Raw genomic sequence first — 26,730 nt, 5'->3', positions numbered from 1 at the left:
ATGGCGGCTAGCAGGAGGCTGATGAAGGAGTTTGAATAAATCTGCAAATGTGGAATAAAAAACTTCAGTAACATCCAGGTTGATGAAGCTAATTTATTAACTTGGCAAAGGCTTATTGTTTCTGACAACACTCCATATGATAAGGGGGGCCTTCAGAATGGAAATCAACTTTCCAACAGAATGCCCATTCAAACCATTGAAGATTACATTTAAAACAAAGATCTATCACACCAACATTGATGAAAAGAGACAGGTCTGTCTGCTGGTAATTAGTGCTGAAAACTGGAAGCCAGCAATGAAACCAGTCTCTCATAGGACTGGTGAATGACCCCCAGCCTGAGCACCCCCTTCAGGCTGATCAAGCTGAAGAATACTCTGAAGACCGTACAAAATTCTGTAAGGATGCTGAAAAGTTTACCAAAAAAATATGGGGAAAAGCGACCTGTGCACTAAAATATGCCACAATTGATTCCAGTGAGTGTGAGCAGAGACCCCGAGCAGTGCATTCAGACACCCCGCAAAGCAGGACTCTGTGGAAAATTGATACGGGCTACCACCTGGCATTTGTTTGTGGCAGTTACTAACTTACTACACTTTTCTTAATCAAAAGTGGCCTTAGGTAACCTATAAAGAAAGGATTAAAAAATGTAAGATGTTCTAAAAAAAGAAAAGAAAAGAAAAGAAAAAGAAAGTAAAGAAAGAAAGCTGCAGTGGGGGTGGGGAGAGGGGAGATATCAGCCATGGTTGACATTAGCTACTTGAGTTTGTGTCATTTTTTCCCCCCTCACATTGAGGTGGGGAAGTCTGCTCCTAACGTCTGCACAGGGTTCTGGAAAACACACACACACACACAAAACAACCACCAAAGAAACACAAATATAATCTGAAACTGAAAGTACACCTCTCCTCCAAATAAAAAGGCCAGGCCACTGCCTTCTCAGGTACTTCTATCCAAGACGGACCAGGACCGAATCACAAAGGATCTCCGGGAAATCAGGTAACTGATAACTCAGTTATACTCTTTGAAGGGGAAGGGTCTCTGAGTGTGAGGAAACCAGGAGGGCCCCTGAGGAGAGACTGGTGTTTGGATGGGACTGGAAGAATATCTGAAGCCAGAGGTGATTGCTATAGTGGCAGGTATATCAAGAGCCAAAGCCACAAAGTCAGTTCTGTGTAAGAAATATTCTAGATAGGGAGGTGAGGTCAGACCTGGCAAATAGGGAACCATATCGAAGGGCAGACATGCTGTCTATCCATCCCTCTTAACCGTTTGCACTCGGATGTCGAGTGTGACTCGACACGGTTAGCATTGGTAGCAGCTCTTTTTATACTCTTTGAATGTATCAATAATTTGAAATATAAAAAAATCCAAATAAATAAGTTTGTATGAAAAGAAACTCCAGTTTTTTATTCTACTGCCGCGCTTTGTAAAATATGGGGTATTTAAAAAATTAAATCCCGAGTAGAATAAAGGAATCGAGAAAAAAGCAAGCGAGTGCAAAGGGTTAAATTTAAAACCTTAATCTTAGATTGTGCAATTTATATCCCAGAATTGCCCTCCCCCTTCCTATGGTTAGTCAAGCCTAGATCTTCAAGTCAAATAGGAATATACTTATTTTCCCCCCTTCCCCACACCAACTTCTACCTTTCCTTCAAACCAAGAGCCCCCCAAAAGCTTCCACGCATGTTAGCTCTCCCTGATAGAAGTAAAAGTTGACAACGTTGAGAGATGTTCGGAAGTATTGACTTAAGTTTGAGCTCCAGATTAACAAAACTTTAAGACAATCTTAAAATACACACATAACCGATACATTTGTGAAAGGACTCATTGTAGAGAGCGCCTGGGAAGGCAAACAAGCTGATTGTGGACAGAACCACAAAACTGGAAACATACCTTGCCAGAGGCAGGTGTGTGGTAGGCCTGACCTTTAGCACAGGCGCCAGAGGGTGGCTTTCATTATCTAAGTTCAGCCAGGCACCAGGAATGGACACAATTATCTGGGCTCAGTCAGGAGTGACAATTACAAAGAAGCCACAAGAAAGAAGAATTGCAGCTTGATCTTTAACCATGATTTCACATAATTTCCTTTGTCTTAAACTCTAGTAAAAGTTCCTGGTATCATGCTGTATATAATAAACACTCTGCACTAGCTCTGGGTCACTGTCTCTCTATCCAAGGGCAGCGTCCCATCTGGCCCCAGCTTTACTTAAAGTCTTTGTGTCTGTCTCTTTATTTTCCTTTTCTCAATTCCCAGCCACCCCTATTTAGGACTCATCCCCTCTCTAGCCATGCAGGTCGCAGCCCAAGAGAGAAAACTTACAACTCATAGTAATTTTTTAAGGGAAGTAAAATGTCAGGGCTTGTGAAGAATCCACTAAAATGTGATCTGTTTTTCTCACTGGCCATCTGAGTGACACCCAGCTCTGCCTATGACCAGGATTAATTGTTTCTTTACCAGCTCCCTACATATTCACTTCTCCCTGTGTGCAGGACCCAGACAGAAGTCCTGTTAGCTGTGCAGAAAGCAGAATATATAGGGGCTGGGGCTTCCAGATTTGTAGTAAGAACCGAGTCATCAGCACACTCACAGTGGAACTAATGTTCACACCTCACTTTCATTTTCTTATATTTTTTTGTAGTTCGTTTTGAACTTGGAGATGACTTCTCTTCTAGCCACAGCAGTTCACTTTTTGATCCTAACTCAATGGCTAACACAACAGGTAATATATATCACCCCCTCCACCCACATCCTGTTGACCTGCTTTTCCCTCACATCTTTAAAAGTGTAGAGTTCCCACAGTTGAGTCTGAGGCTAAAGCCATTTAGAGAGCATGAGTCTGAAAATATTATTTTAAATATTGGGAAACAAAACAGAGTAACAAAGCCTAGTTTTTTTCTTTTTACACTATTCATGTTATAATAAGATTGTCTTCCTGTGTGTACCATACATGAGTGCTATGTCAGGAACATGTCAAATTTCATGCTAAGCAAGTAGTCCAGACTGTGGGCTCTGGGCAGCATCCAGTACTTGCAAATGGGCCAAAGAACACTACCTCTTCTCTACAGGTGACCGGCCGGGTACAACCAGCTCAATCATGTCGGCTAGACATGGCTGAAGATGCATTTGATGATCAGTATGTGGGCTGTATTAAAGAAATGGAGGCAAAAGCACCCCAGCTGTTAGAAGAAGAACTTAAAGTGAATAAAAATTTAAGCAGAGACTGGAAAGAGGCAAAGATAGAATGGGAGAAAATAAAGAACAAAATAGACTCTTCAAAACGACTCAGTGATTTCCATGGAATAGCTCTAGTAACCTATACTGGAAATATTTCAACAGAATTTAACAAAGCTGTAAGAAACTTCCGTCACAATGCAGATAAGTTTCAGTTCAAAGCCTTCCATTATTATTTGACAAGAGCTCTTCAGCTTCTCACGCCAGAAAAGAAAACGTGTTATACAGTTTATAGAGGTTGTAAGACAACGTTTGATTACAGTGGGAAAGGACATGTACGTTTTGGCCAATTTGCCTCATCATCTCTCTCTAAAGATGTAGCTAAAGATTTTATGGGAAATTTTAAGGGAACTCTGTTTACCATCAAAACCTGCTCGGGTGTTAAAATTAAAAAGTTCTCTTTCTATCCATATGAAGAGGAAGTGTTAATTCCAGGCTATGAAGAGTACCAGGAAGTCATCAAAAATAACAATGACATTTCACTTACCGAGCCCAAAATATCTAAGAGTAACTACAATTGTTTCTATATCAACAGCTCAGGTGAGTCTGGGACTATGTTCCAGGTGGGAATGGTGGGGACATCCTGAAATAGAAGAGGGAGTTCTCTGCTACCAGAGACCACCAGGGCAGAGCACAATGGGGCCTTCAACCAACTGCAGATGAGTATTAGGTTCCTAAAAATACAGGGCTGATATCCTGGAATAGAGAGCAGCTCAGGCAGTCCCTAGTCCGGCCATGCTCTTAACTTCCCTGCTGTGCAAAAAGGTCAGAAAGATCTGCTGGGCACCAGGAAACAAGAGTTTTGGAAACTAATATGTCAGGGGGTATGGGAAAGGTTTAGGGAAACTGGGAGACCTGTTCTCAGGCAGAACAATATAGCACTGCAGTAATCCTGCCAGGAGATGAGGGTGCCTGAACTGAACAGGGGGCTGTGGTGATCCAGGGAAGTTGGGGAACTGGTGTTGTCTATGAGATGTTCTAGGAGAAAGAGAGGAGGGGGAGTATGGTTAGAAAATAGGATGGTGGGCCTTGAGATTTCCAGTGTGGGTAGTTTACAGGTTCTGCATTGGTTGGAGGTCATTTCCATAGCAGTGGTTCGTTAGATTGAGGAGCAGGTGAATAGTGTTGGAGCTGAGGAAATCAGAGAACTGAAAGACTTTGCACCAATGGGCCACATAGTAGACCACATGCACAGGATGATACCTAGACTGATGAAGGTTAGAGATGGTAAAACCATCAGTGAAGGCATATGAGTGAAGGCATATCAGTAGTAGCTGGAAGGCTGTTACCTGTCCAGCCCTGTGATGGGTGAGAAAGTGCCACCAAGGGTTGCCTCCACTTTATCCAACCTTTCCCAAGGTGTCCTGGCTCTCAGGTTTCCTGGCATTTACACCTATCATTCCTTCTGGCCTGAAATCTCTGACTTCATGTCATATTTCATCCAACCTAAGACACTATCAATTTAGTAAAGTAATTATCTTTCACTTGCTCAGATATCATTTCTCATTATAAGCCTTCCTTGATACTCTCAGGCAAAATTAAATATTGTACCATGCTCCATGCCATACATTTGGGGTCAGGCAACCTCAATGGTAATCTAGGCTCAACAGCCATTAGTTCTGTGAATTTGAACAAGTTACCTGAGCAATCTATGTTTCAACTACCTCATTTGTAAAATGAGGATACAAATAGTCATACTTGAGTAGTGTGTCTGTGAGAATTAAAGAAGTTCTTAACTTATTGCCAGGTACATCAGTATTGTGTAACAAATACTCTTTTTTTGACCCCATGGAGAACTTGTATGCATCTCAGCTGTACATTCACCATCTCGATGGTAATAATTTGTTTACAATCTGGTGATCTCTTTAGTTCCAGAGACTTTATCTTCCTGCTCCCTCTGCACCCAGGGCCTGTCATTAATGCCTGGCTTGAATCAGGGCTCCAGTAGTTATTGCTGAAGTAAGTTAGGTTTTGCTGAGATGCCAGGGTCCAGCCAGAAGTGGATCTGAGCTGCAGAGGGAGTGAGTATCCAGCAAGTTTCAACCAAATTAGTCGTTATGCTCTGAAAGGTTGCTGAAAACAAGAGAAAGGTTTGAGGTAGAAAAGGACTGCAGAGAGGGACTACTGGGGGACTCTGAGCTTCTACCTGTAGAAGTTTTGAATTTGGATCAAGCCTAATAGAAACAGGACAACCAGGCAGACAATCCAGCAGAGGAAAGGGGCTGCCCTCCCATCTCAGTGGCGGTGCTTGCTGTTCATTCAGATTCAGGCAGACTGAGCTGAAAACCCCAGGAGGGGAGGCCAGATCCCACCCAAAGACTGAACTCTAGTCAACACTAGAATAGAGTATATGTTGCTGCAAAAGATGTATGTTCATGAGGTCCAGATCCAGAAACATATTCCTAAGTGGACAAAGACAAACATGGAGGGGCTCCCACAGTGGCCAGGGAACTGCAGGTCCCATGTGGGGAAAGCCTTTCTTACTGAGGCACATGTGGCTGGGAGCACAGGGGCCTGAGAAGTGGGGATGGGAGGGTGCGAGGGGCCCATAGCCCTGAGAACTCAGTCCACCCAATGTGACCTTAAATTCAGAGACCCGAAAGGATGTGCTCTCACAGTCTCTTCCCTTTCTGGTATTCCTGCGTATTTCAGGAGCCCCTGAAAGGCAAAAGGGGAGTCTAATTGCTGGCTAAGTAAAAGGAACCCCTAGGGCTCACACTGGTGGTGTTTTGATCCTTGGGGGAAGCTTGAAAAATTTGGGAGGCCCATGTCTTTAGAAACACCACAGAGAAACCAAACCTTTCCTTCTCTTCCTCCCATTGCAGGAATGAAAGAAAGTTCTGCATTCATTCTGCTGCTGCCTGGCCTCCTGGCCCTGCTGCTCCTCCCTGCTGAGCTGTAACCTTGTCCTGCCTGGTGCCTGGTTCTGCATGGGGTGTTGGGAAGGGAGGGACGCAGGGTCTGTGTGTGGCTTATGTTAGTGCTCACATCCCCCAAGACATCTGAGGGATCTTTGGGGTCTGACCGCCAAAGTATGCTTCCTGTCTCCAAATGCACTTACTACCTGAGATATAAGTTCCCAGTCTCTCGACACTTCGCTGTGATTAAAAAGCTTTTACACTCTGTCAGCAGGAATGGTCTTTAAAATGCAATTTAATCTCGATGAATGTCATAATCTAAAGAAATAAACCATTTATAACCACACCTTGCTGTTCTGTGACTAGATATTACTACAAGTTGTTTTCTTTGCCCAGGAAATTCTCCCATGGCATTAGATGTGACGCTGGCATTTTCACAGTTGAGAAGTTTCATGTCTTACACTTCTCACAAATATCCTTGAAGCCCTGATTGATTGAGCCAGAAACACCAGAGCTGTGTTAGATAAATCCTCCCTGCACCACCCCACTAGAAACCCAAGCAGTTACCAAGCCCTGTCAACTTACTTTAACAATAGCTCTCTATTGATTGGGGAAGTATTTCTTAAGACAAAAAAAAAAAAAAAAAGTACAAACTATGAAGAAAATTTCTTGACATAGTAGTAACAATATAACTCTAATGCACTGGGTACTTACTATGCATTAGGCACTCCTTGTTCTCCATTGTTCTAAGCACTTAATATGTTTAGTCATCTAGCCCTCATAATAACCCTATAAGGTAAGTTCTATTTTTCTCCAATTTTACAATTGAGGCACTGAGGTTATGTAATTCACTGTCAAAGAACAAAACAAAGCTAAGGAACAAGGGGAGGGAATAGACTAGGGAAAAGAAGGGGGTGAAGTGTTAGGAGGGGTTATTCTAATTAAGCCGTGAAAACTAGTACTCCTGATAGGATAGAGTCCATAGGTCTGCACATAATTGGCTATAATAAATCCTAAATTCTTTGCCAGTTAAAATCCGGCATACAGCCCTAGCTGGTTTGGCTCAGTGGATAGAGCATCAGCCTGCAGACTGAAGAGTCCCGGGTTTGATTCCAGTCTAAGGCACATGCCTAGGTTGCGGGCTCGATCTCTAGTTGGAGGTGTGCAGGGGGCAGCCGATCAATGATTCTCTCTCATCATTGATGTTTCTATCTCTCTCACCCTCTCCCTTCCTCTCTCTGAAATCAATAAAAATATTTTTTAAAAAAAAATCTGGCATACAGACCTGGCCGGTGTTGCCCAGTGGCTTGGACGTTGTCCTGTGCATGGAAAGGTTGCCAATTCGATTCCCCTTTGGGACACATGGCCAGTTTTCATGGTGGCTCTCCAGGAGGGGGTGTACAGGAGGCCACTGATCGCTCTCTCTCCCTAAATAATAAAAAAAAGAAAATCTGGCATACATGGGTCATGAAAAGTTTATGATCAACTTCAGCAGAAAACCACTTTGATTAAATAAAACATTCCATTTTCGATATGTTGATCTCCTAGTTGACAAAGGCACATTGTTGCAAAACACCTGGGGAATAAATTAAGCAGAACTATTATCTTGATAGATCCTCCCTTCCCCCAACTGATGGACGGAGTATGACGTAAACTGCATCTGCGGCCTGGACTTTCCTGAGCACCTAATGAGGCACCGTATATGGACTGTACATTGAACCACCAATCAGCACCTGCCAAATACCCTAAGCCCCAGATTCCTAAGTACCTAGGTGCCTAATCATGTGCCTTATATGAAGCCACCAATCAGCGTGTGCCAAGTGCCCTAAGCCCCATCCCTTCCCATTCCTCCCCTCAAAAGGCATCTTCACTCCTGCACGTGTGCTCTCTTGCTTTGCAAGGCAGCCCGGCAGGGTCCTTCTCCTCTAACAAAGCCTGGTCTTCAACCCTCTGTCTCATCTTTCATATCTGATAAGTGATGAACACAGGCAATATTAGAAGGATATAACTTCCTTCTTTTCCCGTCCTCCCCCAACTCCAAATCACAAACAGCAGCTAATTGCAAAACCTCATCTGTTCTAGCCAACCCCACTCTGGCCCTGATGACTTCTGTTACACTTGTTAAGAGTAATTCTAAAAACTGAAGGGGACCATAGAAAATGCACGTTCATACCCAGAATGCTTTCTTCCTCCTGAACATGAGGATTCTCAGAGACACATGGAGATCAAGGGTCCACAATTTAGGATTCTGGCAAGAGTTTCAGTCAAACAAAACCAACCTTCAGAGGACACTCCACAAGGGCGAGGGTATGAGTTGCTGGAACAGAATCAGTAGTGGTTCACACCGGGAGCTGGGAAGTGAAGGCCCTTCCTTCCTTCCTTCCAAGGACACACCCTTGGCCTCTGCTGCAGGGGGAGGCTGAGCTCATTAAAATACAAGATACTGACTCAGCAGACACCAACATTGTTCTCTTAGAATTCAAACTAAATTGTTCCAGATATTTCCTTAGGAAACGGCAACATGAGAAACATTCTGGAGATACACAGCCTGAAGTTTGTGTGCAGGAGAAGGTAGAAGGGTTCTCACCCGCAGAGCAGCGTTGTGTAGAGATTGGAAAGTGCTAGGGTGTTTGATTCAGGAGAGTGAGGGCTGCAGCCCTCAGCCAGACACTTAAGAGCTCCATCAGGATGTTAACAGCAACTGGGTTTGCTCATTAGCCTGCCACTATCAGCTCAACCACCAGGGGGCGGGGTGCACATTTTCACCCCGGCGTCTCGGAAAACCCAGCGCTTCCGTCCCAAGTCTTCTAAGGCGGACCCGGAACTCTCAGGCAAGCCAGTAGCCGGTTTCCCTTGACTTGGGGGAAGAGGTGGGAAACCACCCTTGAAGAGACTAAAACTAAAAAGTTGAAAAGCAATGTCAGCGATTTGAGTACAACTTGTCATAATTAAACAAGGTTCAAGTTGCGTTAGAAAAAGGGAACTCTAGCGAGGAAATGAGGGAGCGTGTGGGTTCCCAAGAGAATTCAAATAAAGACGATGCTGAATCTGTCTCCAGTAAAATACAAGCTGGATGGTGGTGTCCTGTATGAGAGCAGCGAAGGGAAGCCTCATAATTCACAGACCCTGGGAGGATGCCACGGCCCCACAAAGGACACCTGGCAGAGGAAATCAAGGGCTTCCTTGTATTTGCTTTACAGAGCAATGGAATTCTTTAAACCTTGATTAGAAGTCTTAGTCCTGAAGGTTTCTTAAAATCTTTGTGACTACCAATTTTCAGCTTTATGTTAATTTGCATATCATTTGGCCTGATCTTCATGTTTAATTTGGAACTCAGCAGGAGCCTCGAAGCCATAAGTTAGATTGTTCCCATTTCCCATCCAAATTTTTGAGTGAAGGGCTTAGACTTGAAAGCAGGAGTAGTGTTTAAATTTGTATTAACAACCCTGTTTCTTTTCCAAGATTATTTACACATGTTTTGTTTTAGTCTTATAAGAATGTAAAATTTACCTTTTGCCCAAAAGGTTTAATATTCTATTGAACAGCTTCATTTTTTTCACTTGGAAGCTGTTTTTTTTTGTTGTTTTTTTTTGTTTTTTTTGTTTTGTTTTTAAGTAAAAAGCCATTAAAGATTCATCCTTTTGAAGACTAAATTTTTCAATCTATTTAAATGAATTAACATAAATTACAGAGTGCAATTTACAGCTCAACTCTCCTTGCAAACATGGTGTCCTGCTATTTAGAAGGTTTTATTTTTTTCCCCTCCTGGAGGGCTTTTCATAAAGAGCTGGCACATTTAAAGTATTGGAGGTGTGACTTGGTTTCTTAATTTTTCCCCATGGAAACACTGACTCCTTTTATCTTAGATTTATATAAGCGCTCAGTGGTCCCTTGAAACCAATACAAACAGGAAATCTACTGGGTTGAGAGACATTATAAAAGTATTTTCTACAAATCTACAGAGGCCTAAATAATTCAAAAGTACTTTGATGTCAAACTCATTTCTATGTCATCTATAGTATGTTGACATAGAAATAATCCTCCAGAAACAAGTAAGCTGAAAAATCTATTGGGGTTTCAACACCTTGGATTCCCCACTCCCATCCCTCAATTCATATCAATTCAAACACAATGCAGCTGGGGCTTTTACACGGGGAGCAAATCTTTCATTCACACAATAGCAGAAACAGTAGTTTAATTATTGCGCAATCTAAAAACTAAGCAGGGGCCCTTTTTCCCTGAGAAAAAACCATGCATACATTCAGAAAACACACCCCTGCCCTGAGCTTTCTTGAACCATCATACACGTATTTATCCTCTAGGGGGCAGTAGTTCCCTGCTCCGGAGGAAAATAACCTTCGTCTGGTCCACAGGTTTGCCTTTTGGAGCCTCCAGGGAAAATTCACTTAGCTGTGCCTTAATTCGAAAAGAAAACATGTCACCTTCAAATCAGATAAAATTCTAACCCAGAAACTAGAAACATCCATTCCAGGAGCCAGAAACACAGGAGCTATTCGTCTGTTCTGACTGCTGGCAGGCTCATAGATAAGACTCCACCTGTATTCTCTGGGTTCATACCCCTGAACATCTGGCAAAAGCCACAAAACAATAATCCACAAGAGCAGCAAACAAAATGCAGTTTTTCTGGATGCTCTATTGATGTGTTTAGCCAGTTGCAACTTGATGTCCTTATTTTGAACTGATTAGAAACCGATCTCAGAAACGGGCAGGTACCCCAATGAGACCAAATGAATTGCCACTGCCTGTGTTCCCTCTGAAAACAGAGCTTGAGACAAGAACTCGCCTGAAGGGGATTTATTTGGGCGGTGATCACAGGGTGCAGGAGTGAGAAACGGGTAAGGTGACCAGCCATCCTTGCTTACTTGGGACTCACATCCCTAAGACATGAGACTTTCAGCGCTAAAACTCAGGAAAGTTCCAGCACACTGGAATGAGTTGGTCACTATAGGAAGTGGGGAAGTAGCCCCAGAGAAGGAGGGAAAGTCAGTGCAAGGCTGAGCGTATCAGTTGGTTTGATCCCATGGCACCTTTTGAGGTGCATCTCAGAACTGGGGAGCATTTATCCACGGGTTCTCATACCCTACTGGTCAAGTGTTGCCCTTTGGGGTAGTTAAGTCCTCCCACAGTTGGAGCTCACATGCATGAGGGCCTGTGAGTTCCTTAGGCATTTCCCATTGTGGCTTCAGAGAAGCCCTGAGCAGAGAGTGAGAGAAACACCGGGCAGCTGAGGCCCAGCAGCTCTGTTGGGTTACGCCTAACAGATCTGGTTGCTGTAGCAATGGCTGAAGTCAAAATTGGACTGACAAGGTGTGAGGTCCAGCACAAGACATGTCCGGTCCTTGAAGATTACCTTTGCCTCATATTTGAGCTCCACATAGAGCTCCAACTGCTGATCTTAGCTTCCCTTTAGTTTATTAATTTAAAGGAGGCGAAACTCTCCAACTCTTTGTTTAAATAAGAAATTCTACAGAGTGGTTTTACTTCCCTCGTGGATATTGAGGAGGTTGCCATGTCAATGATCTCCTCCTGGTGAAAAAAAAAAGAGAGAAAATTCACAGGTATCTGTACTAGTCTCAAAAACCAAAATGTCCATTTAAATGTCATCACATTGTGCCCTAACTGGTTTGGCTCAGTGGATAGAGTGTCGGCCTGCGGACTGGGGGGTCCCAGGTTCGATTCCGGTCAAGGGCATGTACCTTGGTTGCGGGCACATCCCCAGTGGGGGGTGTGCAGGAGGCAGCTGATCGATGTTTCTCTCTCATTGATGTTTTTAACTCTCTATCCTCTCCCTTCCTCTCTGTAAAAAAATCAATAAAAATATATTTAAAAAAAAAAGTCCTTCACCCAAAAAATTTCCTAAATAAATAAATAAATAAATAATAAATAAAAATTAAAAAATAAATGTCATCACATTGTAAAACATTAGGGAAGATAACCAATCGAATCACAGACCTTTTAGAGGTTAAGGTGTACTGTCACAAGATACATCGACCACTTCTGAAGCCCAGATGTCTCGCAAAACTTTTTGGAAATCATATTTGCAACAACAATTCATACATATTTTTACTTCCATCGTTCTTTTAAACTTTTTATTACAAAAAATTTTCAGAATCCTCTTATACCATCAATAACCATCAGCTTTTGGGCATGCTTCTTCTGTCTCCCTCTGTTAAGAATGCATGAAGCAGCAAGCAACAGAAAGACCAATTGCATGATGTTAAGTAAAAGCACTATTTGTTTCAGATAACGTCAAGTCTAGATATAGGCAGTCCGGGGAGTGTGTAGAATTGAGTGATGTCTTCAAAAAATGAGCTCCCTCTAATGCTTTGGTTCTCCATTTTTAGAATGTGGTTGCAATATGGCTGCTAAGTATCCAGAAATCAACATCCTTGTACCAGGAAGAAAGAATGAAAGTAGAGAGATCAACCAAAGGACTTGTATGCATGCATATAAGCCTAACCAATGGACACAGACAAAAGTGGGGTGAGGGCATGAGTGGGGGGGGCATTGGGGGGGTAATGGGGGGGATAAAGACACATATGTAATACCTTAATCAATAAAGAAATTTAAAAATATAAGAATGAAGGTGAAAAGAACCTAAGGTTATGCCAGCTGCCTCCTGTTTCCTTCAGAAAGTTTTCCCAGACTCTACTCCAGGGGTCCTCAAACTTTTTAAACAGGGGGCCAGTTCCCTGTCCCTCAGACCTTTGGAGGGCCGGACTATAGTTTAAAAAAAAACTATGAACAAATTCCTATGCACACTACACATATCTTATTTTGAAGTAAAAAAACAAAACGGCAAAAACACCCGCATGTGGCCCGCGGGCCGTAGTTTGAGGACGCCTGCTCTACTCAGTAACTTTTACTTACATCACTTTGGCTTAGACAGGTCACATGCTGCAAGGGAGTGTGGATGGTGATCAATTTTAGCTGGGGACACAGCCACCCTGAACTAGATCAGGATCCTGTTAGTCAGGAAGAAGGTGATCTTCTCTCTGCTTCCAATTTTCTCCCTTCCCTTGACCACCCAGGACATTCCTTTATTTAATAATATTTAGTTAATACTCACTCCCTGCCAGTTCCAAGGCTAGGTCCTGGGGCTCTAAAGAGAAATAAAAAGTAGTCTTTGCTCTTGAAAAGGTCCTAGTCTAACCTGTAGCAGGAAGCCAATACACATCTAAACTTAATAATTGCACAGTCACAAAAGCACACTATTTCAAGATATAGCCTTGGCCAGTGAGGCTCGGTTGGTTGGAGCATCATCCTGGGTACCAAAAGGTGGAGAGTTTGATTTCCGGTCAGGTTCAATCCCCAGTTGGGGCGCATGTGGGAGGCAATAGATGTTTCTCTATTACATCAATGTTTCTCTCACTCCCTCTCTTTCAAAAAATTATATAGAAGAAACCTCTCAAAGATATAAAACCAGAAATGGCCCAAAGGAGTTGCATTTTGGAGATCAGACTGGAACAGGAACGTGTAGAGCTGAGGATTGTTGAAACTATTATAAGCTCTTTTGTAAAATAACTCTGAAAAATAGCACTGCAGTAAGCATCTTTGTGCATAAAGAATGGTTGCCATTTTGGGTTATGTTTTCATGATACATTCTTAGAATTTGTGTCAAAGGTCACAGATACAAATTTGCTTCCAAAATTATGCAGGGTTGTTAAAGAGTTTAAAGGAGTGGCATATGTAAACTACCAAGCACATAGCAGGCACTCAGTACACATTAGTGAGAAACAAATAAATCACCCGGAGTTTTGTCCGAATTCCAGCCCCTTCCCATGAGCTGCTACAAAGAAGATGCTCCCTGGTTCTTTTGCTAATACAAATAGTACTGCAGGGAGCAGTCCTGTGCCACTGTCCATTCAGGTTGGAGCCAGTGTATATTCCAGGGAGAGATTTCTGGAAATGGGTATAAACACCTGCTATTTTGCTAGATATTGCCATGTCTCCTCCGTAGGGGTGGTACCATTCTGCACTTCCCCTAGTAATGTGGGAATGTGTCTTTCTCACAGCCTCACCAAGAGAAATTGTTGTCCAACTATAGGATGTATATTCATCTGATGGGTGAGAAATGGTCTCTCAGTGTTGTTTGAATTTGCATATCTAGCGGATACTTGTCATTTCCCTCTGTCACTGCCCAGTCTAAATTTCTCTCGCCCTTGCTAGCACTTAATTTGTCTAGCTGCTTGCCAAGGGGATGACCCAGACCCTTTGTCCCTGAGAGGTCTGAGCCCTTGGTGGCCTTGCCTTTGTGAGGTCAAGGATGCCTCATTGCCCTTGTAGCGTCATTACTGAGCACAGAACCACCAAGAGGCATCCTTGGAGATTCCGAGCTCCAAACATTCTCTTTTTTTTTTTTTAATATATTTTATTGATTTTTTTTACAGAGAGGAAGGGAGAGGGATAGAGAGCTAGAAACATTGATGAGGGAGAAACATCGATCAGCTGCCTCCTGCACACCCCCCACTGGGGATGTGCCCGCAACCAAGGTACATGCCCTTGACCGGAATTGAACCTGGGACCTTTCAGTCCGCAGGCCCACGCTCTATCCACTGAGCCAAACCGGTTTTGGCCAAACATTCTCCTTCTGCCCCACAAAGTATCAGCAACCCTGCCTCTTCATGAAAATCAGGGTTGATTATACCCTCCCACCATCGTAAGTCCACTTTTCCTTCTGAACCACTGGTATGAGGATCCAAAAGTGACCAGGTGGTGGTTGTAGCTTCGGGTTATGTGGAACATTCCTGTGTCCCTCGGTAGGAAAACTCGCCCCTCCCTGAGAACCAGACTTCTTTCCAACAGAGTCTCAAGTTGTAGGAACACAAAGCCAAACTTCTGCAAAAACGATGGTGAAAGAGGCCGCTCCTCCTTCTACTTGGTCCCTGGACCTCTGTATTCCAACTGATGAGACAGAGCAACACATAACAGCCATTGGTTGGACACCTATTGCACCCAGACAGCACCCGCTCTGAGTCTTTCAGGCCAGGTACTTCCAGGTGACATAGTCTATAGGCAGACCAGTGGGTCCTGTGAAAGAATCACTACACCCTCCAGTTTGGAAAGGATCTAATGTAATCAACTTGTTCGATGCCCTCCAAGAATGAAGCCACCCTGGGAACTCTGTGGATGGCAAGTTAGACAATCAGCAGAGGCAGCAGCGAGATCAGCCTCGGTGAGCAGGAGCCCATGCTGCTGGGCCAGGGCACAGTCTCCATCCCGGCCACCACGACTACTCCATCCGTGAGTCCACTGCTCCAGCGCTGGAGCGGCTAAGGACAGAAGTCAGCGGACGCCCACCAGAGAAGACATCCTGCCCACCTGGCTGTCCAGTGCTTCCTCTGAGGTGGAGGCTTCCTCATGAGCAGAGGTGTAAGACAAACATCTTCACACTCGGTACTCACCCCTCGTAGGTCCATCCACATGCCTCTTCCTTCGTCTTCAAGGCCCTGACCAGCCAGCCAGTGATTCACCGCTGTTCGGAGATGCATACCTCTACCGTAGACCACTCTTCCCTCCATAAAATGCTGACAACTGAAAGCACTGCTGGGAGCTGAGCCCACTCGGAGGATTTCCCCTCTATACTGCCTTTCAGGGCCACCCTGCCTGGGGCTATCATGCAGCAAAAGGCCGTTTTTGACTCACACGAACTTATAGGTGAGCCTCCCCATCCATAAACCAGGCCCGGATGTTTTCTCTCTCCATTATCTGGTCATAGAGAAGCCCCTCTGAGGCCCTACATGTGAGCTGCAGGAAAGGCACCAACACAACAGATTATGTGACATGGGCCTCTGAGCTACGCGCTCACGTAACTTGTTTGTGCCTTCCGGACCTCCGCAGGTGGGACGTGTCCTTCCGCCATACAACGGAAATGGACTGCTGGTGTGCCTCCCTGACCTCGTGACTTGATGGATCTAACAAAGCCCAGCTCATTAGCTTAATCAGTTGGTGTCCGTTGGCTGGTCAGTTTCTATAGGGCCCAGTGGTCCATCAAGAGCTACATTTTAAAATATATTTTTTAAATTGATTTCAGAGAGGGAGAGGGAGAGAGAGATAGAAACATCAACGATGAGAGAGAATCACACCCCACACAGGATGAAGCCCGCAACCCAGGCATGTGCCCTGATTGTGAATCGAACCGTGACCTCCTGGTTCATAGGTAAGATGCTCAATCACTGAGCCGCGCCGGGTGGGCAGGAGCTACTTTCTGAATGTAGAGCTCTCTGCTGCAGAAAGCATGGCCTAGCTAGAGGGTCTGTGCCATGCATCTCCTACTGGGGCTTGTCAGAGACTCTGCTCAGTGTCCCGATCTCCAAGGGACAGAGCAGCTTGTGCTGCAACCTAATGCACAACCATCCCTTACTCTGGGCCTCATTTGAAATTGTTAGACTTCTGACTACCTGATAAATGGATTGGGATGGTATTCTCAAAGTGGCATATACTGCCTCCGAAATCCAAAGGACCCATCAAACATGTATATGTTTCTTAGCAATAAGGAGTATAATGGATGATAATTTGTTCATTCCCTCAGAAGGGATGTCCCAGCATGCCTCAGGCCAAGACCCCCTAAAGCCTTCACCTAAGGAGCACACTCTTGAATCTTTGTAGAGTTTATCTCCCATCCTCTGGCACATATACACCGAGTGACCAGATTATTATGATCTCTGAACGCATAATAATCTGGCCACTCAGTGTATTTGTATCTCAAATGGGTACCAAAAGTATTCTAGACTTTTCCTAGAGATCAAACAAGCTGCCAACTTACAGATTAAGGAACTAAATAATGGTTCTAGTCTTAAGCTACTAGATTTTGGTCATGGTTGTCATGTAGCAAAAGCTGCACTGGATATGCAGGTTGGAAATTTAGAAGAGAGGTTTGAACAGCACGTGTAGATTTAGGAATCATAAGATGGCAACTGAAGTCAACAGAGCAGGTGAGAATGTTTTGGAAAATCGAGTAAGAGCAGCTTGAGGCCCCCAAAGTCAGCAATACCTACCTACTAAGTTCAATGATTCCTATCTCAGAAAAGGGCATTGCCATCTACCCAGGCACCAACGCTGCAGACCTGAGCCTGTAGCAGCGTACACCATGCCTTTGATCTCTCCTTCAGGCACTCTGCACTCCAGCAAAACGGGACTTTCTGACGCTCCCCAAATGTGCTATGTTCTCTTCCCACCACCATGCCACTGCCCATGCATTTTCTTCTATGTGCAAAGCCCTTCCCAGCCCACTCTTCATATACTTAACTGCTATTTCAACTTCATATGTCACTCCTGGGGAGTCTTCCCTGGCCAACCCTAGCCAGAAGTTATATTGTCCTCCTTTCATATATTTCTGTGCACAGTTCATAGCACACATTGCTGAGATGGTTGCTTTATCTCCGCCAGCCCTTCACATCCTCCTCACCTGACTGCATGGCCCTGAAGGGCATAAAAGGACTGTGCCTTTTATGTCTGTAGGCATCTGTGTTCACATATAATCAAGAACTTAGAATGTCTCTCTGGGAACAAATAAATCTGAGCAAGGGTCCAGCTTGGGATGGGGAGATTTCAGAATGGCCAGTGGGAATGATGAGTCTGATTAAATTTTTCTCTCTTCCTTCAATAGAATGCATAGCGGTCATTGTTGATGGACAAATCCAACACTCATTCTCAAATCACCCTGGCCAGGTAGCTCAGTTGGTTAGTGTCATCCCAATATCCCGAGGTTGCAAGTTCAATCTCTAGTCAGGGCACATAGAAGAAGCCACCAATGAATGCACACATAAGTGGAACAACAAATTGACTCTCTCTCTCTCTCTCTCTCTCTCTCTCTCAAATCAATTAAAAAAATTAAAACATTTTTCCTTTGTGCCCTTAACTAGAGAGGCTCTTTTCTAAATAACTCTAGAAAACCTAAAAAGATGTTCTCTCAGGCTTCCTTATTCAGTGTGGCCAATACGGGGAGGTGGAAGTCTGCTACAGGTTTCTAGGAAAACTTTTGCTTTTCAGATCCAAAGGACACCTGGGCTGGCCTCAGCCTTTCTCCCATCTTCCTGCCTGAAATACAGATGTGACCCCTGAAACGTCATCAGCTATCTTGTGCCTGAGGCAACAAGCCAGCACGCTAAGGGGGGCAGAGCAGAGAGCCACCACCAGTCAGCCTCTGAGGGCACCTGAGAAGCACTGCCCCAGCCGTGGGCTGACTGCCTGCAGACCTCTCCTGATGTGGGATTAAGTGATCTGACTGTTTAAGACACTACTTGTCAGGTGCTCTGTCGCAGAGGAAAAAGCATCTGAGACCGACTACTCAGAGCAGCAGGAACTGAGCGCCGAAGGGAGTGCTGAATCAAGGTCTGCTAGGACCAGTGTTAAAGATAAAACTATCAATTAGCAGCTACACAGGGAGTCTGTGAGTTGTTGTTTTTTTCTTTTTTTTTTTTTCTTTTCAATTCAGCGCTTGATGCTGCGGGGGAGATGTGGAAACAGAAATGCAGCCTCCGTTCTTCAAGTGTTCACAGGCAAGTGGGCGGTGGTTGGATGAAATGCCATGAGCACGGTGCGGTTAAGAGCTGGGTGTTATAAAGCTCAGAGGAGAGGATGCTCAGCGAAGGGGAAGTGGCTCAGAAGGGGAAGGTTTCCTGGTGGATGAGGGGTTTGAACAGGGCTTCAGGAGATGAATGGGGTTTTGATTAGCCCATCCACGATCTCTCTCGAGAGGTGAGTGAGCTCAAGTAGGTAACCTGCTGGCAAGCCCCGGCACGTAGTAGAGGCTCATTAAGTATTAAATGCCCTTCTGGTCCTCCATACAAAGGGTTTAGAAAAATGTTTCTCTCCCTCTGAGATTCGTTTACTCAACCCGTATTTATTGAGCCTTTCCTGTGGCTGAGGAAGTGCTTGGATACAACTGTGGGCAGAGCACATTCAGTACCTGACCTCAAAAACCTTCCGGGCCCTGGCCGGGTAGCTCAGTTGGTTAGAGTGTCATCCTGATATGCTAAGGTTGCAGGTTCAATCCCCAGTCAGGGCACATACAAGAAGCAACCAATGAGTGCATAAACGAGTGGAACAACAAATCAATGTTTCCCTCTTTCTCTCATCAATTAAAAAGTTAAAAACAAAACACTTCTGTCCCAATGACAGAGACAGATGCCAAACGAAAGAAAAACGCAAGGCTGGCAAAGGCAGGATTAACAAACTCGGGACCGGGCAACGTCTTTCCCTTCTTTTAGGCCTCTGCCTCCCCAGATTGGTTGCACGTCCAGATTTCTGTGGCCCACGCAACTCCGCAGGCAACCCTGCCTCCTGGAGTACGCAGGAAGTGGTGGCCTCAGAGGACACCTGCTGCAGGTGCTGTGTGAAGTCACCACACCCAGGCCACCCCGCAGCCTGCAAGCTTCTACTATTCTTTTATGCCCACTCTGTACCACCACCCCCATCTCCCTTTCCTCATCACACGGACTGCCCCCATTCTTCCTGATGTGGGCGACTGTCACTCCAGCCCACACACTCTGGCCACACCATTCTGCTCCATTTCCAGGGAAAAGCACTGCTCCCTTCATCCTAAAGGGCCCCTCATTTCCTTCTCCCCCCTGAAGGCCTCCTCTTGTCCAGAGCTGAGGGATCACACAGTTGATCCCAAACGGGGATGCTGTGAAGAGGGAAAGGGGGCACTATTAATAATCACATCAGACAACAGGCAACCAAGGCATGCGGTCTCCTATCCAGAGCCCCCCAATGCTGAGGTCTCATGCTTCGGGTCTTTGTCTGGTACCTCACCATTTCCCAAACTGTGTTCTGTAGAACATCCGGGAGATATCAGTCAGGCTTCACAAAAACAAGAAGAAACTGAAGATTCCACATTGAAAGAATTTTGAGAAACTCTGAGTTAACCCAAGAAAAACAGCTGTCCTTAGTGCAGGACTTCCCCTTTCCTCCTCACAGCATGCTGCTATCTCCTCTCACGGCCGCAGGACGGCTGCGGCAGCGCCAAGCATAGCACACAGAAACAAAGACATCCAGCACAGAAAGACGTGTCCTCCTACGTACGGTTTTTACCATTCATTCTTAGCACGGAATCGTTTTCCAGATGCCCCACCATCTCCACTCAACCTCCCTGTAGAAGTCTCCCCAGGTCTCAGTGGCTAGTCAGGTGATCAACCATCCCAGTCTGCCCAGGACTGACAGGTTTTCTGGGACTCTCCACTACTAGTGCTAAAACTGGGACATTCCCAGGCAACTTAGGTGAGTTCATAACTGGTTAGGAATGGACCACATGACTGCCTAAATCAGTCACTGGGTAGGGGAACGGAATTGCCTTGACTAGTTTAGACAGAGCAGGATGTACCCCGTGGAGCAACAGAGAAGGCTAGCTTTCCTGAATATGGAATAATGAGTACCCAAACAAAACCTACTTTCTTACAGTGAGGAAGAGGGGAGAAAGCTATTGGGTAGCCAATCAGCAGGGCTAACTTATCCAAAAAATGGGATACAGTGATAATTCTCACCTCGTGAAGCTGTGAGGGTTATATACACTGACACGTGACAGTGCCTTACCTAAATAACCAACACACCAGAACTGAAATATCATTGCTGACATGTACCCATAAGGAACTGTTTGACATTGAAATTGGGACTCAAAAGAACTGTTGGCCCAGAAAGAAACTCACTACAGACTGATTCATTTGCCACTCAGCATAACCATTATGGCTTGTCTCATTTTCGGTTCTTATAAGTGTATTTCTTGTATCACGTGATCTCACGCATCTAGGGGAAATAATGAACAACATATACTGATGAACAAAAACAGACCCGGAGATAGGGAAGCATCGATCAGACTGTCAAACCTCAGAGGGAAGGTAGGGGAGGGTGGGGGGAAGGGGGAGAGATCAACCAAAGGACTTGTATGCATGCATATAAGCCTAACCAGTGGTCACGGACAACAGGGGGGTGGGGGAATACGTGGGGAGGGGTTTGGGATGGGAATGGGGGGATGAGGACAATTATGTGATACCATAATCAATATAGAAAATTTAAAAAATCATACCAAAAAAGAAAAGAACCAACACAGCGGCTTGTTATGAAGCACTTGTGTATGCAGAGCGCATTACTTGCTAGAGGCATTACATATATTGTCACCACATCTACACAACATTCTAGGTAACAGGGATGTAAATTCCATATTACAGATGTTTGTAAGACATAGAAAGGTCACGTGATTAGCCCAAGGTCATACAGTTGATAGGGGTAGAGCCAGATCTCAAGACCAAACTACGTCTGTCTGACATCAAAATGCCCATCTTCATCTGTCTTCCCCACTGCCTCGCGCAATTGTGCATTCGATGTTAACTTCCCTCTTTTCAACCTCCAGCACTTGGCCCTGGGCCCAGCACAGAGCACCCATTTACTAATTTTTTTTAAATGAATAGATGGTAACAACTGACATTCCTGTAACCATTATGACTTACAGGAACTTTTGCCTGAATTTAGGATTTTTCTCCCTCAGATGTGGTCCTCTTCCAGGGATCCTTCTAGCAAATGGCAACATATATCCACCTGTACAAACCAGAAAACTAAGAGTCGCCATCAACCCCTCTCTCCCCATCCCACACATCATATCCAACCCACTATCAAGGGCATCTCTCAATTCTGTGCATTTCTCTCCATCCTCTGTGACCTTGGCCCACGTCCTCACCTGAACTGCTCAAGAGCTCCCTAATGGGCCTGCCCACAGCCCTGAATCCATCCTCCAGCCTCTACTACATGCTGTAGCCAGAGTGGTTGTCTGTTTCTGACCAGGTCACCTGCCTACTGAAAGCCTTTCATGTTCATTCCTTTGGGGATAAAGCCCACTGCCCGGCCACTTCCTACCTTGCTTGCCTCATCATACTGTCCTAGCCACTCTCCTCCCCGCACCCTACCCCCCCACCCCCCACTGATCTTCCTGAAGTCCCTCCTTCTTGTGCTCCTTCTTGCCAGGTGATCTTCATACATGCTGTTCCCTCCCCTCTTTGCCTGGTGAATTCTTACTCATCTCAGGTCGTAGCCCAGGCAGCTTTTCTTCTGGTAAGACACCCCTGGCCACCATGACCAGGTCAAATCCCCCGTTAGAGGCTCTTGTAGCACCATCTACTTTTCCTTAACAGCCCAGTTGGCACAGTTGCAGTTTTACATTCACTTGTGAGTTTGTTTAATTGGTGTCTATCCCTCAACTAGTCTATAAGCTTGGTGTCTGGTTTTGTTGATCGCTCTGCAGCCCTTCCGGTGCTCAGCCAGGGACAGTACAAAGGATGTTTTCAACAAATGTGTGCTTAATTAATTAATTTACTAGTTGGTTAATCAATTAACATTTCACCCAGGTTACTGTGAACTCTCTTGGGGTGGGGTCCTGCCTTAATGCCTCTACACCAACACCACCCCTAGCAGCCAGCACAGCTGGGCCCGGGGAAGCATGTAATGAACACTCTAAATGATAGTGACCTCACATGGTTGACAGGGATGGGAGTGCTCGTCAGAAACAACCTGCAAGGAGGGAGACAAGGAGGGTAGGAAAGAGGAAAGAGCTGAGGAGGGAGGTGGTCTAAGGTAACTCTAGCCTTGGCCTGATGGGGAAGGCGCGTTTGGAGCACAAATCATCGATTGCACCGAGGAGTCATCCCACCTGCGGCAAGGGGGCCAGGCTTTTGTGTGTGTGTCCCAGATGGTCTTTAGTGATTGGACTGTCCTGCCAACTGGACCCAAGACACCAAATCTGGAAAATGATGGTCAGCTGTGTCCCCTCTTCCCTCCAGTCCATCTGTCCCATGTGACCTCTCTCTGGCCTCATCTATAGTGTTCGTTTCCTCAGGCTGCTGTAACAAAGCACCATAAACTGGTGACTGCAAACAAGGGAAATGTATCATCTCACAGTGCTGGAGGCCAGAAGTCTGAAATCACAGTGTTGGCAGCGCCAGGCTCGGCCCGAAGGCTCTAGAGGATGATCTGTCCTTGACTCTCTCCTAGCTTCTGATGGTTCCTGGCAACCATTGGCATTGCTTAGCTTGTGGTAGCATCACTCCAATCTCTGCCTCAGTCTTCAAATGGCCTCTTCCTGTGTGTCTCTAGGTCCAAATTTCCCTCTTTTTATAAGGACCTCAACTTAGTCACCTCTACAAAGATCCCATTTCCAAACAGGGTCAGTTCACAGATACCAGGGGTTAGGGCTTGAAAATATACGTTTAGGGTACACTAACCCAGAATGTCAGTTACCTCTTTCCAAGTCTTTTGAACCTGCCCTTCCTGGGTCCGAGGCTTCCTCCTGGGACTGCTTGCTCCTCTGAGCCCTCAGCTTTTGCCAAAGATGAAGTTATGCTTCCTTATTCCCAGAAATGCACCCTCATGAAGCCCTGCAATGCAGACGGCTGGCAGCTTTCACGGCGGTTCTCATGCTTCGCATTGAATCCTCACAACCACCTCAGGAAAGATTGTCATTATTCCCAGTTTCCAGGTGAGTACATTGAGACTCAGGGAAGTAAGTGCCTTACACAAAGCCACACAGCAGGAGACTTGATCCAGGTGCCGCAGTCTTTACCACTGCACTCAGCTGCCCAAGGGCTTTCCTGGGTGAGATAGATGCCAGCTGTCAAGAGGGCCCATGTAAACCCATCTAGCAACTTAGAAGAGTGTCATGAAAAAACTGAGATAACAAGAGAGAACACAACAGTGGGGCCCATGTTTGGTCACTAAGAGGACCCAGGAATAAGCAGTCCCAGCTCACACTAAGAGATGAAAATGAGTATTTAGGGACAGTTTTGGGTGACATTTCTTTAGGGAGAACTTTTTGATTTGATGATGATACAATATAAATTTGGTTATTTGTCTCTGTCCTACTTTCATATGTCCCCTCAAGGTGAATGTGATTTTGCATCCTGGAACCTGCTGGCCGGAGTTCTGGAAGCCAGCTGGTTTTCAATGATGTTCCACACTGGTCACGCAAGCACGATTCCACTGTGAACATGATTTCCTCTGATGGGAGGCCTGACAGTTCGTCACGCAGGCCTGGTTTTACCGAGCAGACTGTTTTCTCTAGCTGAATGAGGCAACTCTTGCATGTCCATGATCACTGCTGAGATACTCCAGATATGCAGGTCTGCCCCCACGCTCCTCAGAGGAGAGAGGCCCCTGATTGGATTTAATTTTTTTAAAAAATATGTTTTTATTGATTTCAGAGAGAGGAAAGGAGAGGGAGAAAGAGAGAGCTAGAAACATCAATGATGATAATCATCTATCCACTGCCTCCTGCATGCCCCCCACTGGGAATCGAGCCCACAATGTGAGCATGTGCCCTGACCAGGAATTGAACCATGACCTCTTGGTTTATGGGTCAACACTCAACCACTGAACCACACCGGCCAGGCTGGATTGGATTTATACGGTAACGACTAACATTTCATTTAGCAGTCAATACATTTTTGCTGAGTGCCTCCTCTGTCTTAGGCTCTGTGCTAAGTACGAGGGATATAGAAATAAGCCAGACTTAGTCTGCCCCTCAGGGAACTTACATTTTATTGGGGGATGTTGGGCAATGGGATCAGTGCTTCAAGAGAACTATTAGTTGAGGTTAGCTATACAAGCCATAATCTACACAGGTTTAGGTAGAAGGAGAAAAGAATCAGGCTCAGTGCTACACAGCTGAAGGTCAGGGACAATGCAGCCAGCCAAAATGCCCAATCCCACCAGGGAATTTTCTAACGGAAAATTACCATCCTGTCATCTGTTGCTGGGCACCTATGTGAGGGGCTGACTCTTAGAAACTCTGTCTTGGGTGCCCCTAGAACACCCAGACTCCTCCATCATCGCTGCTTTCCAGGTGATATTACCTTCTTGCCTGCGGTCATCATGCCCATTGTGTACTCCCACCTCCAGGTCTTCTCAGGGACACCTTCCACATGGAGCCCAGGTTACACATGAAACCCAAGCTGCAGTGGAGCATGGGAAATGTTACCTCCATTTCCAGCCACTATAACACAGAGAGGCAGTCTACAGGGATCGGGCAATTAGATGCTTGTATCTAGAAACCAGGAAATATACATGAACCAGTGAGCTGGGTCAGATCACAGAGGGTTCACCCGGCTGCAAAGATTGGTGAGCATGGTGACCCAGGCCAGGAACAAAAGTGCTTCCATTTTGGTTCACCACTGAAATAGCAAATGTTCTGGTAGAGACAGAGATACAAGTGTGAAGGTTGCTCCCTGGTGCCTCCCTAACACCTCATACTGACACACTTGAAGCCTAATGGTCAAAGCAAAGAGTAAGAATCCTACCAGGGCAGGGGAACCCTGGCTGTCCACTGGCCGTTCTTTAACCTGTTGTGTTAGAACTCAGCACTCAGAGATCTATTTACTGTCCTGAAGGGAATCCCTTCAATGGTAAATCTAAAACCCTATTCTGATATGGCGAATTTCTAAACAATGAAATACTAAATTGTTATGCATTAAAACATGTGTTTACTGAGAGACAAAATAAACCACAGAGACAGATAAAAAGTCGTTTTCCCTTCTTGTCAGCCACCAGACAGAGGGTGGAAAGTCTTGATTCCAGATAGGGACCTCTGGTCAAGGGTAATCCTTGGTTATAGAACAGAAGCTAAGGAGAGAGACCACAACTGGTGATCCTTCTCCTCTCCCGAGGAGGGGTGTGAGTTTGAACCTCAAGGATGAGAATCTAGTGATTGATTTAAAATATTACCCCCATCTTGCCCTAGCTGGTTTGGCTCAGTGGATAGGGCTTTGGCCTGCGGACCAAAGGGTCCCAGGTTTGATTCCAGTCAAGGGCAGATACCTTGGTTGCAGGCTACTCCTACCCCCTACCCTCTCCCCCCCGTCCAGGTCCTGGTTGGGGCTTGTGAAGGAGGCAACCAACTGATGTGTTTTTCTTACATAGATATTTCTTGCTATCTTTCCCTCTGTCTAAAAATCAATGGAAAAATATCTTCGGATGAGAATTAAATACATATATATATATATATATATATATATATATATATCCCATCTCTGCAACACTATTTCTCTCTTGTTATCACAAGATTTCAGTAACATTTTGTAGAAATTTCTTAGCATGCTGTGGGGATATAGGAAGTATGCTTATCTACATTTAATAAAGATTGAATTGAGGAGAGGGAAAATCAACACAGATTCAAGACACAGTATGAATCACAAGCAGGATAAATACTAAGAAAACCATACCTAAACACATCGTGATAAAACTGCTGAAAACCAAAAATAGATAAAATCTTAACAGCAGCCAGAGAAAGAGATGCATTACTTTCAAAGGAGCAATAACAAGACTGACAGCAGACTTCTCATCAGAAACCACGGAAGTCAAAAGAGGACAGAATGTTATCTTCCAAGTACAAGGAGAAAATCCTTTCTAACCTAGAATTCAGTCGCTCCCCAAACATTCAAGAATAAAGGGGAAACAAAGATGTTTTCAAACTAATAAAAACCGGAAGAATTCATCAGCAGCAGACCTGCACTAAAGGAAATACTGCAAGGGTGCTTTCAGGTAGAAAGGAATGGTCCCAGATGGAAGCTGGAAGATATACATCAATAGAAACAGATACAGATATTCATACAATGTAATACGCAATATATATGAATATT

At 45.0% G+C, this 26,730-nt stretch overlaps 1 protein-coding gene and 1 pseudogene across 1 annotated transcript; both read left to right on the top strand.

Annotated features, from left to right (window-relative positions):
• On the top strand, positions 1–453 carry LOC103293666 (ubiquitin-conjugating enzyme E2 L3-like; annotated as a pseudogene).
• Positions 454–2,658: 2,205 nt separating this feature from the next.
• Positions 2,659–6,135, top strand: LOC103293570 (T-cell ecto-ADP-ribosyltransferase 2-like). Its single transcript, XM_008149934.3, has 3 exons — positions 2,659–2,721; positions 3,068–3,773; positions 6,059–6,135. Exons 1-3 carry the CDS (start codon positions 2,659–2,661, stop codon positions 6,133–6,135), a joined length of 846 nt encoding a protein of 281 aa, XP_008148156.1.
• The last annotated feature ends 20,595 nt before the right edge of the window (positions 6,136–26,730 follow it).

The sequence above is a fragment of the Eptesicus fuscus genome, chromosome 13 (assembly GCF_027574615.1).
Source record: "Eptesicus fuscus isolate TK198812 chromosome 13, DD_ASM_mEF_20220401, whole genome shotgun sequence".
Taxonomy (NCBI): Eukaryota; Metazoa; Chordata; class Mammalia; order Chiroptera; family Vespertilionidae; genus Eptesicus; species Eptesicus fuscus.
The sequence above is the reverse complement of the archived record's forward strand: the minus strand, read 5'-3'. Positions and strand labels throughout refer to the sequence as shown.